Here is a 15,729-nt window from a genome sequence, read left to right on the forward strand (position 1 = left end):
AAAAATGAATGAATGAGTGGGACACAGCTCGCACCCTGTAAATGAGATGAGCAGATACCTCAGTGTATACCTGTGAATGGAACAGATGTACAAGGTTAATATTTCTCTATAGCTCCATGATTTAAAGTAAACACATAGCTCGGACTTCAAGTAGAGTGATGTGTCTGGGATAGAGATTTAGTAAGTCTGTCAATTTTGAAATGACTTCAATTTACTAGTTTTGGCTGAATAAATATGTAAAACAAAAGCACAACGGTCCTTGGCCATGGTAATGTGGAAGGAGACTGCTAGCTCCTGTAATCAGTGTTGCCACTGAAGGAGGTGTAAGAATATCCCTGTATTTTGTATCTGTAAAATAGCATCGAACAAGGTTTCAGCATTCTGAATACTGGCATTGGGTATGTATGTATATAGTTATAATATAGCCTTATAGCCCGCCGTAGCGGGCTATACCGACTATTAAAGGCCCGCTCCCTCGTTGAAGGGCCGAGCGGAAGGCGAGGGCCTTTAACAAGGACCGGGACTTTAATAGTCAGTATAGCCCTGCTACGAAGGGCTAAAAGGCTATTAGAACATTCTGCCACTAGAGGGCAGAATGTTCTAACAAATAAAACCTTTGTAAAACATTGTAATGTTGCTCTGCGGGCCTTTACCGGCCGGCAGAAGCATGGAGCGCTCCATTGTCTACAATGAAGCTCCCAACATTCCAATGTTCTATTAATAATAATAATTATTAATCATAATAATATAAAAAATATCTATAAAGCACTCCATCATCCCAAAAGAGTATCCTGGCGCTGAACCAACTATGCAAAAACTGCATAAACTAGCCGCCACTTCAGGGTAAATAACCAGATTACCAAATCATCCATCCTTAAGAAGCTATGTAATGATGCTTACTTAATACCTTTTCAGAAACCCACAACACTCCAAGCCGCGGTTCCATCTCCAGATGTTTTTTTCTTTCAGTTGTTGCATTCATACCAAAGAAGCATGTGGTGTTGGCAGTTTCAAGGTGTTGTCCTTGGGCAGTATCATCACACGAACACCCATGATCAAAGCCCAAAATTCCCTTTCAGTTAAAAAAACCAAGTTACAATTCCTGGCCCATCACTAGATGTCAGAGAAATAAGAACCGTGACTATAACAGGTGTCAAGTTAACATCCCCGTAAGCCTTTCCCTGCCAAAGCAACATGACATGTGCAGATGAGAGTGTCGGCTGCTATGTGTCTTCCTCCTATACGTGATCTTATTAATCTTTCGTTCTCCTCTGGCATAGTTCCCACTAAATGGAAACAGGCTTATGTCACGCCTCTATTAAAGAAACCGGTGCTGGACCCGCTTAAACTGGAGAACTATTGCCCAATTTCTCTTCTCCCTTGGGTCGCTAAGGTCGCTGAGGCCCATGTGAATGAGACCCTATCTAAACATCTTCAAATTGCCAATATCCTTGACCCCTGTCAAAATGGGTTTCGGCCTGGTCATAGCACTGAGACAGCTCTCCTTGCTATGACGGAACACCTACGTACCGTGTTGGATTCCGGTCACACTGCGGCACTGGTGTTACTTGACCTCAGTGACACGGTTTCACACATGATACTGTTGCGTCGTCTAGGAGAAGCAGGTGTCTCAGGGAGGGCACTCGATTGGTTTCGATCTTTTCTATCAGATCGCACCTCCCGGGTTGCTATTCCCCCATTTGAGTCCAAACCCTATTCCATCGAGCAGGGAGTACCTCAGGGGTCGGCACTCAGCCCCACGTTGTTCAACCTGTATGTTCAGCCGCTGGCTGCGGTCGCCAAGCAGTGGGGCCTGAATATGGTATCCTACGCTGACGACACGCAGCTGGCGGTTGCCCTTAGTGGGGATGCCGACTCCGGGGCTTCCAGGTTCAGAGAGGGTTTGATAGGAGTGGCTGGCTGGATGACGGCGAACTGTTTACAGCTCAATGCAAAGAAAACAGAGGTTTTAATCGTGGGCAAACACAGCAACCTCTGGGGCGATCAATGGTGGCCCTCTGAGCTAAGCCCAACCCCCATTCCAGTGTCTGAGGTGAAAAATTTGGGTGTCTGGTTGGATCCTGCTCTTAGTTTCTGCGGACACACCAAAAAAGTAGCCGCTACCTGTTTTGGTATTTTGCGTGAGCTTAGGCCTGCCCTGAGATTTTTTGACGCCCCGACCAGACAGCTGATAATTCAGGCTGCCATACTCTCGCGATTAGATTATGCGAGTTCACTTTTGCTGGGGGCCAATCGGGCAGAAGTCATTCGGATGCAACGTGTACAGAACGCTGCGGCTAGAGCCCTGAAGGGCCTACCCAGGTTCTGCTCAGCGAAAGCTACCATTTATAAGCTCTATTGGCTACCTATGGCTCAAAGGATTGAGTTTAAGACTCTCTGCCTTTCTTTTAAAATTCTCAAATTGTCCTCCCCCCTGATTTTGGCGAATCTTCTTACCATCTATGTTCCTTCCCGTTCCTTAAGGTCATCGGGCCAAAATCAGGTGATAGTTCCACGGGTCAAACGCTCTCGGGCTGGAGGTCGATCTTTCCGCTACCTCGCGGCCAAGCTCTGGAACTCACTACCAGCTCATATCCGTGCCCTTGAGGACTTGTATGCTTTTAGGAGGGCCATTAAACATTCCTTTTTCCTTCTGGCCCATTATAGTTCTGGGGCAGCTGTGCGCTATAAAAATCTCCATAACATAACATAACATCCATTCCAACCTTCAGCTGCAGGAGGCGCTACACTTCCTTAGCCCTCACCTGCTGAAGCAACACCACACGCACCCGAGCCTTCAATTGTAGAAGTAAGTCCAAGGCCTCCTCAGCCCTCGCTTGAAGTAGCAACACCACTTCTACAGCCACCTACCCTTCATCTGCAAGAATAAGCACCATGGCTACCACAGTCTTCCTCTTGAAGACACCCACCTGATCCACCCTACCGTTTACCTATAGGAGAAACTCCACTTGCTTCCCCACCTTCATCTTCAGAAATAACTCCCCAGCTACCCCAGCCGTCATCCGTGGAAGCAACTTCACATCTACAGGTACCTAAGCTTTCATGAAATGAAATTGGGTTTTGTAGAGCGCATTACTACCCGGAGGCCTCGTAGCGCTGTGGAAGAGTTGGGTCAAGGAGTCTGCTGACTAACTTTAATGGTAGAGAAATGTTTTAAGCTCTTTCCGGAATTTTTGTAAGTCGGGCTGGCTACGTAGTGTGGGAGGCAGGGAGTTCCATATAGAGGCAGCGTTCCAAGAGAAGGAGCGTCCGCCCCACCTAGCACGTTTGATTTTGTTCTTTGAGGCTAAAGAGGCTGTGCTAGAGCACAGCGATCATCTGAAGGAGGAAAAACACTTACCACCAGGTCTTCTTCTGCAGGTAAAACTCCACGTTCAAAGCTACCCCAGGACTCATTTCTAGCGGGAAACTAGTTCTACAACTGCCATCGTCTTCATCTTGAGGATTGTCACGGTACCCGGCCCATCCGTCACCAGCATGAAGAGCTCTGCATGCACCATGGAACTCACCCACCAAACCAATCCCAGTTCAAAAGTCATCCAGGCATTGATACTGCAAATATTTTTACCGTGCAGGTGCTGAAAACTATGACTCAGCAATACCAGCCCCAGTACAGCCCCTGCTGTCAAAGTCCTAGTGCCCATTGTCTTCATCCCCAGAAGGAACAGGACATCCGCTGCCATAGTGGCATCACTTGTAGTAGACATGCCTCGTCCTCAGCCATCGCTATCCTTGTCTGCATGTGGAGCACCACGGACTTAGAGAAGACAACGGTCCCAACCATTGGCTGCAGGAGAGTCCTGGCTGTAGAGATGACGTGTTCCCTTGAAAGAGAAAGCCTCACTGGCCTCCGCTGCTGGGAGTATGCTAAATCAGCCTCAGGCAAGAGACACTCCTGTAGACGTCTGAGTCTTACACATCAACTTGGCCTGTATTGTACCCATTGTGGTCCTTTAGGCCGGGCCATAGTCTGAGCTTCAGCACCACTTCCCTGTCAAAGTAATACACCCTGTAAATTGCACACCATGAACTGAGAGGGCAAATTTCTGGGGCGTGAGGGGAATATGTCTTCTTTGAATTACTCCTTCCTTCCTGCACCCATGAGCAAGGGAATAGCCAGAAATTTAAAATACCCCAATTTAAACCAAGCCTCTAATGACGCAGAGTGAAAGATGCCAGTACGCCCGCCCGACCGTTCCTAGAATAGTAATCTTCACCCTTAGACCCACTCTTCAATCCATCCCTTTTCACCTTTACTTCCTTCCATCCATCCTTTCATTAGATTCACCATCCATCAAAATCCCATCCTTTTGTTCACATTCATCCATCCTTTCACCCATCCATATTCTCACCTTTCCATTTTCAAATTCATCCATCCAATGACCGTTCGGTTCTCACATAGAGCTGTCCATCCTTTCACTCCACCAGCCATGGTCCTTTCATGCTTCTCTCCATCCTTCCATCCACCATGCCATCCCTTCATCAATCATTTCCACCTTCCTTTTATCCTTTCACCTTTCTATCCATTCTTTCAGCCATCAATCCTTGCACTCACCCTTCAATTTTTCTTTTCACCCACCCTTCCTCCCATTCATTTTGCCTTTCACCTTTCATTCCTGTTTCCTTGTACTTTTCAGTACTTTCACCTGGTCTTCCTTCTCTCCTTGCTCTGTCCAGTTTCTAACTAGCACAGTTGTGTCTTTTCTCACATTATTTTGTATTTGTCTCTCTCTGTTCCATGTCTACAAATTGCTATTTTCTCCTGTCTTTGTTTGTATAATTTCTTTCTGTCTCCTTTACTAAACTTGGCTCACAATTGACCCCTACCTGTTATCCCTGCACTGCTCTTCCCTCAGATCACGTTATAACCTTTTGTACACAGCGCAGCAGACTGAAGACACCAATGTAAAACTAAACAACCTTTAGTGGTTACCTGCACTTAAGCTGATAGAGCGGGGGTTCATGACGGCGCTGCCCATGAGCACAGGAGACAAAACACCAACTGCAGCCTGATCCTGTAGCACAGCAGAACATCACTTGGGAAGAACAAAACCCGGCACTCACGTGTGTGTGGATACCACATCAACCAGAGGAGACAACGACTACAATCAATTTTTCAGGATAATACCACAAAAACCACTGGAGGAGACAGATCTGCTAGAATGAATGGTTTAATTCTTTTAAAGCACTGTATATGACGGAACTGGCTTCTTGGTGCTAGGAGCAATGATCGACAGCAGAACCAGCATGACTCTAACCAGATCCTAGAGAAATACTGAAGTGTCTTCGGACCCATGAAGGACCCAATCTGAGAGAGTTGTAAATTGATCAAAATATGGGACCCTGAAACGCAAGGGAGCATTTAGCCCTCCCTAGGGGAACAATTTAGGAACCTGCAACAGCTGCCCCCCCTCGCAGAAGACCAACAAGGCGCTGAAAGAAAGTAACTACTGGCCTCCTCACCCTTAAGAGACCACAGCTGCAGCTTTCTCCTGCGTGGGGGGTACCTCACCCCATGGAAGAGACCAAAGATGACAGATTATTTCTAAAACGTTTAATGTAACCTAATATAAGATGCTCTGTCCGTGGCCTAGAGGAGCCTCCATTTCATCCTGAGATCCATCCGCCACACGCCCTGCTCCTGCAGGGGGCAGCACGTCATTCAATGGAGACAACTGCTCTGGCCTTCTCCTGCGGGGGCACTCAACGCCACCAAGAAGAACTGAAAACATCCACAGCATACTTGGAGAAGACAATCACCCCACCCGAGCCTCCTGACCACTCCAGCTGGATAAGGATGCAAGCAGATGATGCGTTTCACAGGGTTCTGTGCTTTTGATTAAATCACATGCTTTTGTAGTGACGTGTCCTGCTGTTCATGATTCTCTCAATGCCTCCAGCATATGTTTCATGGTAAAAGTCAATTTTCCTGGCGGCATGCCGTCGTTTCTGTGCTCTTCCAACAAATGCTGCAAGTGAAAACCTTCTGTGCTTCCGGAAGCATTATTGTGAAAACAGCGGATTTCGCAGTAGTATGATGTAATTCCTCCATCATGGGGTGGAAGTAGCACAGAGGCGGTGCAGTGAATGAATGTCAGCTCCCGCTGTTGGCAGGGGCTCCATCAGTGGCATGGCAGGAGTGTGCCTGCCCCATCCCTGTGCTGTCCTTCTGGACCTGGTTGGTGAATTCTGGGACTTAGACTTGATGAGTTGTTCGTCTAAAGGTTTCAACTTCAGGTGTGGCTTTGCAGAGCTTTCTTTCTCCCTCTCTTTCACCCTCTCGCTTTCATTAATGCAACTGTACAGACTGTGTAGAAATCAAACATTGATGTAAAATGAATAACATAACACTTTTGTGATGTTTTGTGTTGTGGGAGCTGGGGTAATAGTAGTTTGGGTAAAGTGCCTAACAGAATCACATCCATACTCCTGCCCCTTGTCTGCTTTTTAATTTGATTCCAACAATTTCCAAATCTCTCTTCAGCGCATCCCCCACTCCAGTCTCATACTGTAACCTCTTGATCTAGGGTGCTCTTCTGGTATTCACCGTCTTTGCTCTCCACTCTTCTTCTGTTCCGTACTGGGTTTTTAAGAAGACCACCGACAGTATTAGCTTCATACGTGAAATACCAACATGTTCCCTTTTTCCTCTTATGAGCCTTCTTTTCCTCTCCCGCGCCACCATACCCTTGATTCTTTTATCTCACCAGTCACTTCGGTTTCGGGTAGCGCAATGGAGAGGACAAACGGTGGCATTAAAAACCATAAACACCAACTAAATGCATTTCCTGCAGCAGAAGAGCGGGCAAAGCAACTTAGATGATGGCTTGAGTGCTGACACACTGGTCCACACCAGAGTAGGCAAGTACTATGCTCAAACCTTCAGCACCCTCTACGGTTCTCTTCCATGAAACTAAATGCATCTGTGGTCCGCAGGTGCCCGGGCTTCCGGAGAGGGAGCTCTGCTCTAACTCCCTCGCCTGCTTTGGGCCCAGGAATCAAGGCATCTCTCATGGAGAGGCTTGCCTCAGACGTCTCATCCTAGATATTGTGGAGTGAGAAGAGAAGGCAGACTCCTATGGCCCACCTGGTGTCACTTACACAGTGCATCATGATTGCTGACTGTCAATCCCTGTTTCCTCTCGCTGACCACCCTCACCCCAACCTGAAGTCTAGATCATTCCCTCTTCAACCCCAATTCACCCTGTCTCACTATCTGCTGCCCATCCCACCTACCTACGATGCATAATCACTTCAACACTTGAAGCAACAGTGTTTTGGGAAGACCACTCCATCCAGAAGGGTGCGCCTTACTGCTACCTGTAGTATTCTCAATTAGAATATTCTTTTACAATTGTTATGTTTTCTCTGTTCTTTAACATTCTGTATGTGGGAGTTGGGCAGTGGGAGAAATGCTTCATTGCACTGTGGATGTATAAGCTGCTCCCTGGAAATAAACGACTTCTTTATAAACTACTTCTTTACATTAATCCTGTCCACCGGATTACTTCACTACCTTGTACCCTCTTCTGTCCTTGTCTTTAGCTTTCATCACAGCTGTGCTCCTACCACTCTGTGACGTCATAGTCATGGTTCAGCAGGAAATGTGCAGGATTTTATATCCTGTTCAGCCAGAGCACCTCTTATTTAATACTAGTAGGGGGGCTGCATGATATGGCTTTGCCAGTACATAGTATGGTTCACCAGTAGCTTTCACTGCACCTGCACCAATGCCTTCTCTACAGAGGGCTCGGGCGGTACAGCAATATCAAGGGTTGCTCCCCCGAAGCAACCGTTGATATTTCCAGACCACACTACAACCCAACGTACAGTGATCAACGGCCTCTTTTCCTCCAGCACTAATCAGTCAGAAGCTACTCTACAAATTCACATCATTCCTTCTGTTCTATCTTGTATGCAGGTGTGAGCAAGATTGTCACCGTGGATGTGAAAGGAACAGGCCCGCTGTGGCTCAAGCTGAAGGACCTGGCAGAGGGTGTCACCTATCGCTTCCGTCTGCGGGCCAGGACGTTTGTGTACGGACCAGAGCTGGAGGCCAACATCACCACTGGGCCTGGAGAAGGTAGAGTACCATACGGTGCAGCACGAGGTCTCCACACCATGACCCCTTGGGTCATTTTCAAAGTCAGACAGGAATAAAGGCAATCAAGAGATTTTCCATCAGTGTCTTTGAAAGGCTGGGAAGCTAGGGTTGGTCAGTCATCTGTCTGGCAATGATGTACAATAGGAGTGGATGGTAAATTCCGCCCCATCAGCACAGTTTGCAGAGTTTACCCGCTGCGCATGGAGCGGGGAAATCTGAAAAAACTCCACCAAGCGCAAGTGGCATAGTATTTTCTTGCATGTGGCTCGCCAATGTTAAGTTGACAAGCACGAGTGAGAAAAACGAGCGCTAATCCACCTGCCGGCGACATTTTTTCACAGCAGGCGGGCGTAGCAGGTCGCTAATGCACGCATTGAGAAAGGTGCCACTCGAGTAGAAAATCTACTCGACCAGCAGAATGAAGCAGTGCCCTCTAGCGCCCACGTAGGGCCGTTCACGCTGACTGTACAGTGCACTACAAGCTCCCGGTGCTAAAAATAAGCGCGAGCAGCATGTCATATTGAATTTCACCACTCGCAGAACTCTGCGGAATCTCTCTAAGTTTCTAGTTAACTCTGCGGAATTCCGAGCCCGGTTGACACAGCTTCATACTGACTGAATTCTGAGGGGCATCTGCCTTCTGGTATACTTCTCATTTCAATATAGTCTGATATGCTTCTGCTGTATGGGGTGATGGGGAGATGGGGAGCAGAGTCTTTTTACCTCATGCTTGACTGTTTTTCTGTTTCTTTGATCATTCTCTCACTTTAATTTGAGGGTCAATGCTTGGAAACATGTGTTTTATCACCAAACCCTTGTGTTGACGTCGATATTTCGTTTTACAAAGTCGTGTTGCACAGGACAAAAACAAAGAAAATGTTGCCCAAGTGTGTTGATGAAAATGGAAGTCTTTCTCACGTCCCTCTATTTAAGGTTTATTTGGGTTAGGGGGTCCCTCTAGCGACCATTGTTGCATGTTTGCAGGGTGAGAAGCATGGGCTAAATGTTACATAGTGAAATGTAAAGTCTGGATGCCTCGAAGGCTGTGAATCTTTGTGCCCCCTTGCCTGGTAGGATTATTCTCCTTCAGTTCATGTGTTATAAAATAGTTCCATTATGTTTTTGTGATCAGTTTTATGCTAATAGGTGGCTGTATGAAGTGGCAGATCGAGTGATGACCAATTCATGAAATTATGCATTCTATTCGCCATAAAACTCTATTATTTGCTTCAAAATAGTTATAGTATGTTTTGATGGCCATTGGACTACTACATTTCATGCTCACAGGTGGGTTTATGAAGTGACGAATCGAGACATTACCAGTTCATGAAAATTTGCATTTTATTCACCATAAAACTGTCAGTGGCTGAATAAAGCAAAAGGCATCGCTTGCAAATTCATTAATAGTTATTGATATTAGTATGTTCAAAAGTGCTCCCATACACTCAGCATTTCTACGCAAAGTGGTACAGTGATCAGTGTTTGAGGTGTGTGAGTGCTTGGTTACGGCACAAAGGGGCGTGTTCCAAGGTGCTCACAGCTCTTAACATCACGATTGCATCTAAGCTACTGTCAATTAAAAAATGCAATTCATTGTAAGTAAGATGCAGTTCCCATGGAATATACATTTGCAGCACGTATCACATAATCCACAATCTGCTACATAATTAGCTGATTTTTACCAAAAATGTTTCCTATCTCTAACGGATCAAATGTTATTAAAATCACATCATATTTGACTTCATGGGCTTTTTTTCAGCTACTGACTGCAGAGGGGACTGACTGTTTTGTTAGAATTTTTAAATATCCCCGATTAATGGAAACCAGAAGAGCAGAGGATTATGTTTACAGCAGGAGTTGCCAGGCCCTTACCAAAATATTTTAAAAATTGGCTAAACTATTTTTAATCACAAAATACACACTGGCCTGATAGTCCCTGGGACTGAAGGGTTCTTCTTTTAGTCGGGAAGTGCTCCTTCTGAAAGAGCAAAATGCCATCACGTATCAATGAAGTTGCCCAAAGGCTTAAATGGGCTCACTCGTTGCCCCATGTTGTTTGCTGTAGTGAGTGGAAGAAAAATGTGAATGACAGAGCAACAGACCAATGGATGAAGGCAGCGGGCTGAAAGGCGCTATAAGTAACTCATAAATAATTTAAATAAATGCAAAGGTTTTTGGTTAATGCTTGGCCTAGACAATGGAAAAAAACACATCCTTCTTATAAAGATTATTATTTTGATCTCAGCTGAAAGACCGCTTTAGCTATCAGTTGACCAGACCTATCACTTCCAGTATACACAGATTAGGCTCTTGGTTAGTCCATAGCTCATGGTAGGATTATTTTGTTGTCTCTCTCACTTGCTTCCTCTTAAATCGTTGGCTTTCCTCCCTATTGTTGCGTTTGTTCTGCCCAGGACAGGGCCGGACTAGGAACCACAATCGCCCCTGGCAAAGTGCTCGGCCGGCCCCCCTAACCAATCGGAGGGGGGGGGGGTTGGAGGTGCCACCGAGCTCTTTGATGTGGCCGGTTTTCGGCCGATTTTGGTACTGGGCCGATTTTGCAACTAGGCTGCAAAATAGGCCCTGTAACAAAAACGGCCCCCAGGGGCCCAAAACCGGCCCCCACCCATGCGGCACACCGGGGGATTGCCCGGTGCCCGCTATGGCCAGTCCGGCCCTGGCCCTGGCCCAGGAACATTTTTATTTGATACTGTTCCATTTGGTTAACTTTCCTTCCACTTCTGATGTTGCGTGCATTCAGAGAACTACTGTTTTTTCGCTTTAAGTACCCCATGGGAGTAGAGGTATTATCTTTATCTCTCACCTGTTTGCTCCTTCCGCCTTCTCATTGCACTCCCCATTCTCCGTGTTTCTTCCCGTTGCCCTATCCCCTGCATTTCCGTGGCTTGTCCTTCCACTTACTATTCCATTTATTTTTTTTTACTATTACCCCTCCCTGACCCTTGCTCCTCCGTTCCATCCCTCCCTGCCCCCTCCCACTTCGTTTTTGTTTGTTTGTTAGCTCTTTTTGTGCCAGCAGTCATCCATCTCAAAATGTATAATGGCCACCTGTGAGTGTGCATATGCATGCATGCATGGTGGACATCAAGAAATGGGTTTGTATGATTTGAACAAACCCATTCAGAGACGTCCACCGTAGAAGGGGCGCGTCCACTGCAGCCATCTTGGAATATGTTTGTTTGAATATTACAAATACATTCAAAGATGGCTGCACTGGGTGTGTTTGCATCCAGATGGCAATTTTTGAATGAGTTGGCTCAAAATCTCTGAAATTAATTCACAGGTGTCCGCCTAAGATGTGCGAGCATCCATGTTGCCTGTGTTACATGAAGAGCATTGGCAAAGTCAATAGGTATCACTGCTGAGACCTACTGGCTTTGCCAACGCCTATTATATCACATACTATTCTCAAAGTAGCTGTTATTTCAAAAGGACACTCAGAGTTTAAAACAAATCCCAAACATTATGCAACTGTTTATAAGCTTCTACGTCTTGAATCTTACAGTGCATCCTAGTGACAAATTGTGTAATAAATGTGAATGTATGATGGTCTTACAGAGTAGGTTCTAAAGGAAAAGAAGGATACAAACGACTCTAATGTAACCCTGAAACAGAACTCAAATTATAGTTCAGGAGTGTTGCATAAATAAGATACACTTTCATGACGTGAAATGTGCACATGAATGCATGTTTCCATCAGAATGTAGCAATGTATCTTGTCCTCAAATTAGTTTCCTCCAGGATACGGTAAGGGAAGTATTAATTAAATGTCACTCCTGTGCTTCCATGCAATACAAAATGATTCTTTGTTGGTGATTGACATTTTGAATAGAAATGACTGAGTTTGTATACTTTGCTTTCTTCAGAAAGCTGAGCATTTTTACAGCACTGGGATTCTTCTGCCATCAATGTGTGTTACATTTTCCAACAAGCTAGAAAATAATGTTATAAAATGGTCCATCATTTTCCTTTCACGCATAATACGCTGCATATTTTGCCTTTCTGTGCCTCATAGTTGCCTGTCTGACGCCTAATTTAATCAACAGTGCCACATATTTCAGTGGCCATTCGGATATCTGACTTTCTCTCATAGCCCTGTCTCTAAAGCTACTGGTTTTCATGAAGGCAGTCAGTCCCCTTTTGAAGTCGTGTCCTTTTTTGATTGTTTAACCCCGTGCTAGGCCCAAAGATTGACCTCGTCTAGCTATTAAATGAATGTGACGCATGCCTTCCAAGCACTCGTGCTTCCTCGGTCGTTGCCTCGGAGAGCACGGTCTTCCCACGCGGTAGGACAGGGAGCTGGTTCCGGGTCACCCATCAGGACAGAGCAGCGCGTGAGACTGACTCTCCATCTAATAACCAGCCAGCCACCCCTGAAATCAAATTAAAGGATATAGACCCCAGAGCCGAGGCCTGGGAAGGACGGTGCTTTGTGGGAGCGGGGCAGGAAATGAAGAGTAGAAAGTGGGAGAGGGAGATGTGGGGGACATTTCTTCCCAGGCACGAGGCTTCCGTCCCGGAAGGGCCTGTCTAGCTTTATATTAAAGGTTCTCAGCTGAAGCCGTGCCCTGGCAGGAGGCAGATGTTCGGCACAAAGAGCGCAGCGCTTGTTACCACTCGGAACACTGTGTCTGTGTCTCTGTTTGTTTTCAGAGCTCGCTTTGTTGTTTGAGAAGCACTTTAAAGTCAAGCGTCCTCTTAAAATGCCATGGCAACACGAGGGAGATGCTTCTGTCCTGGGAATCATGTGGTGTCCTGGTGGCCAGCTGCACCCCGAGCGCACAGAACGTGGAGGCTTCCCCTCGTCACTCCGGCCTGGATCAGTGGGGGCAGCAGGGGTGTCTCACCCTCCGTGTCCTTCCTGTAGGGGCACTGGAGAATTCTGTGGCACTTCTTTGGCCCTTTACCCAGTCCTGCAAACTTGATCTTGTTTGGGCCCTGTACCACCCACCCTTGTGATACAGCTGCCAAGTTGTGGACACTACAGAAGGATGCTAGCCCGACCCCACCCCAAACAGCAGGATGCGCACACAGCTCCTCTCTGTCGCTTAGTAATGACACAGTCTTGTCACTTAATGGGGCGGTGTTCCTATTACCCCCATGTTTGCCTTGCAAAGATCAATCAATCAGCATTAATGAAGCACGGCTAATCACCTGATGGGGTATCCAGGCACTTACAGGTCCCGGAGGCTTATTCGAACAGTCAGGTCTTGAAGGGCATTCGGAATTCCGCAAGTTAGGTGAGGGTCAGAGGTGTGTGGGGGGCTATTCCAGGTCTTTGCTGCGATGTGAGAGAAGGAGCATCATCCACTTCTGCTTCGGTAGATGCAGGGAGTATAGGCAAGTGAAAAGGAGTCATAGCATAGTCTTCTTAACGGTTTATGAAAGTTCAGGTGGTCGCTATTGTAGGCGGGTCCTTGGTTGTGTAGAGCCTTGTGTCCATGAGTCATCAGCTTGAATTGGTATCTCTTCTGTACAAGAAGCCAGTGGAGTTGCCTAAGGTGGGATGTACTGTGGATTCATTGGAAGGCCAAGGATGAGTCTCTGTATGAGGTTGCGGCGATTCCTATGTAGAGGATGTTGCTATAGTCTAGTCAGCTGGTGATGAGGGCTTCTGTCACGGTGCATCTGGTGTGTAGGGGTAGTCACTTGAAGGTCTTACATAGCATGTACAGAGTGAGAAAACAGGTGGAGGAGATGGCGTTGATCTATGATTTCATGGTGAGCTTGTTGTTGATGATGGTTCCAAGGTTTCTGGCGTGGTTGGAGGGAGTGGCTAAGGGTCCTAGGTCTGATATCCACCAGGAGCCGTTGGAACACAGTTCTATGTGTTGCTGCTGTTGCCAGAGATCAGTACTTAGGTCTTGTCTGTGTTCAGCTATAGACAGATGTTCTTCATCCAGTCGGCGACGTTTGTAATGCATCTGTGGAAGTTGGTTCTGGTGATGTTGGGGTCATCGCTGAGTGAGGGGATGAGTTTGGTGTCATCTGCATAGGAAATTATGTTGAGACCGTGGGATCAGACAATGTTGGCATGCAGGGTCATATATGTGTTGAAGAGCGTGGGGCTGAGGGATGAGCACCGGGGGGAATAAAAGATGAAAACCTAAGTTGGCTCTCGTCATCTGGCTTCAAACTGTGACTTTTAAGTTGTGCACAGATTCCGGCATCGGGTTCATTATTAGCATGCAGAGATAGCATACTGACTTTACACCTCTTTCTTGCAGCGGTCTGTGTCTTGTATCCTCATAGTATTGTAAAGACCCTCAGAGCTTGATTGTGACGTATGAGGTCTCTCCACAGGAGCCATTCAACCACGTATGCATTCACTACTGTAATACTACAACTCTGGCATCAACAGCCTCTAGTGTACAGACATCCTGGTCTATATGGCAATCTTGCGATATCCCAGTGGTTCATTGTCTTTGGAAGGCAAGTGAAAATGAAGAACAAGTAATCACAAGCCAGTAACCATGATGTGTGCCTGACTCTCCCCAGATCGTCAACCGCTTCTGCATGACAGGAGACTGCCTCACACCAATTAAATGCTGGAAAAACAACAGCAGAAGCATGGTCATGCAGTGCTAGGACATGGATGGCCATGAAAATTGGCTATGAAACTAATAACATAAGTGGCATACCCTACATACTGTTCAGATGCCCCAGCATGTTGGGAAGATCTGCAATTTCTTTATAGTCCATCTGGTCTGCCAATCAGACTTTCAGTATGTTCTCTTGTCGGAAATAGTGTTAGTTGATTCTACTGCTGTCTGTCATTTTTACATCTCGTTGTGTATCCTTTGATAATATTTTACACAAGTTTGTCTTTTATCTTCTATTAGGTGCTCCGGGTTCTCCAGGTGCGCCCTTTGTGTCCAAGTATGGGGCAGCTATTGCCATCCAGTGGTCGAGTGGAGATCCTGGGAAGGGACCAATTACTCGATATGTCATTGAGGCACGGCCTTCAGGTAGGAAAAAGAACCTAGGAACACAGGCAGCCAGTGCAATTCAATTATAAATGGGAAACATTACAAAGTACACTATGCAACACTCCCAGGATTTGCTCTGGCCTTTTCTACAATGAACAGTGATATTTCTCCAAGGTTCAGCCATATCTTCTTCAGGTTGCACTAAAATGTCACCAAGATACTGAGATATTCTCAAAGATGCATGATGACATTTTCCCAAGAATCTACACTCATGTGTTTTCCAAGGTACTCTAGGATGTTCTCCGTTACACACTGAGATACTTTACAACACACTCATATCTTCTCCACAACTCAATGATATTTGATCAGGACATCAGGACATATATATATTTTCCAGGCTACACTGGTATATCACTAAGACAACCAGGTCTTCGCCATAACAGGAACTAAGAGACAAGTTCACTTAACACATGTGCATCTAGGAGTGAATGAGTGCATGAGTATGTCAGTATTCAATAACTTTTATACACCACTCTTAATGAACCTTACCATCTCTTTGTGCTTTTCCAGTGGACAGTCAGATCCTCTTCACATTAACTCAGACGAGCTTTTTCCCTGTCTGAACTTTGCATTTCAGTTTATGCTTAAAGAATA

General features: G+C 46.1%; 1 protein-coding gene across 1 annotated transcript in view; it reads left to right on the forward strand.

Annotated features, from left to right (window-relative positions):
- Positions 1 to 15,729, forward strand: part of SDK2 (sidekick cell adhesion molecule 2) — a 702,247-nt gene that overhangs the window by 578,773 nt on the left and 107,745 nt on the right. The window contains exons 39-40 of the mRNA XM_078654263.1: positions 7,943 to 8,104; positions 14,989 to 15,114. Of these exons, the coding sequence (XP_078510389.1) occupies positions 7,943 to 8,104; positions 14,989 to 15,114 (288 nt within the window). The remainder of the gene's footprint in view (positions 1 to 7,942; positions 8,105 to 14,988; positions 15,115 to 15,729) is intronic.

Source organism: Lissotriton helveticus, chromosome 7, assembly GCF_964261635.1.
Source record: "Lissotriton helveticus chromosome 7, aLisHel1.1, whole genome shotgun sequence".
In the NCBI taxonomy this organism is placed as follows: domain Eukaryota; kingdom Metazoa; phylum Chordata; class Amphibia; order Caudata; family Salamandridae; genus Lissotriton; species Lissotriton helveticus.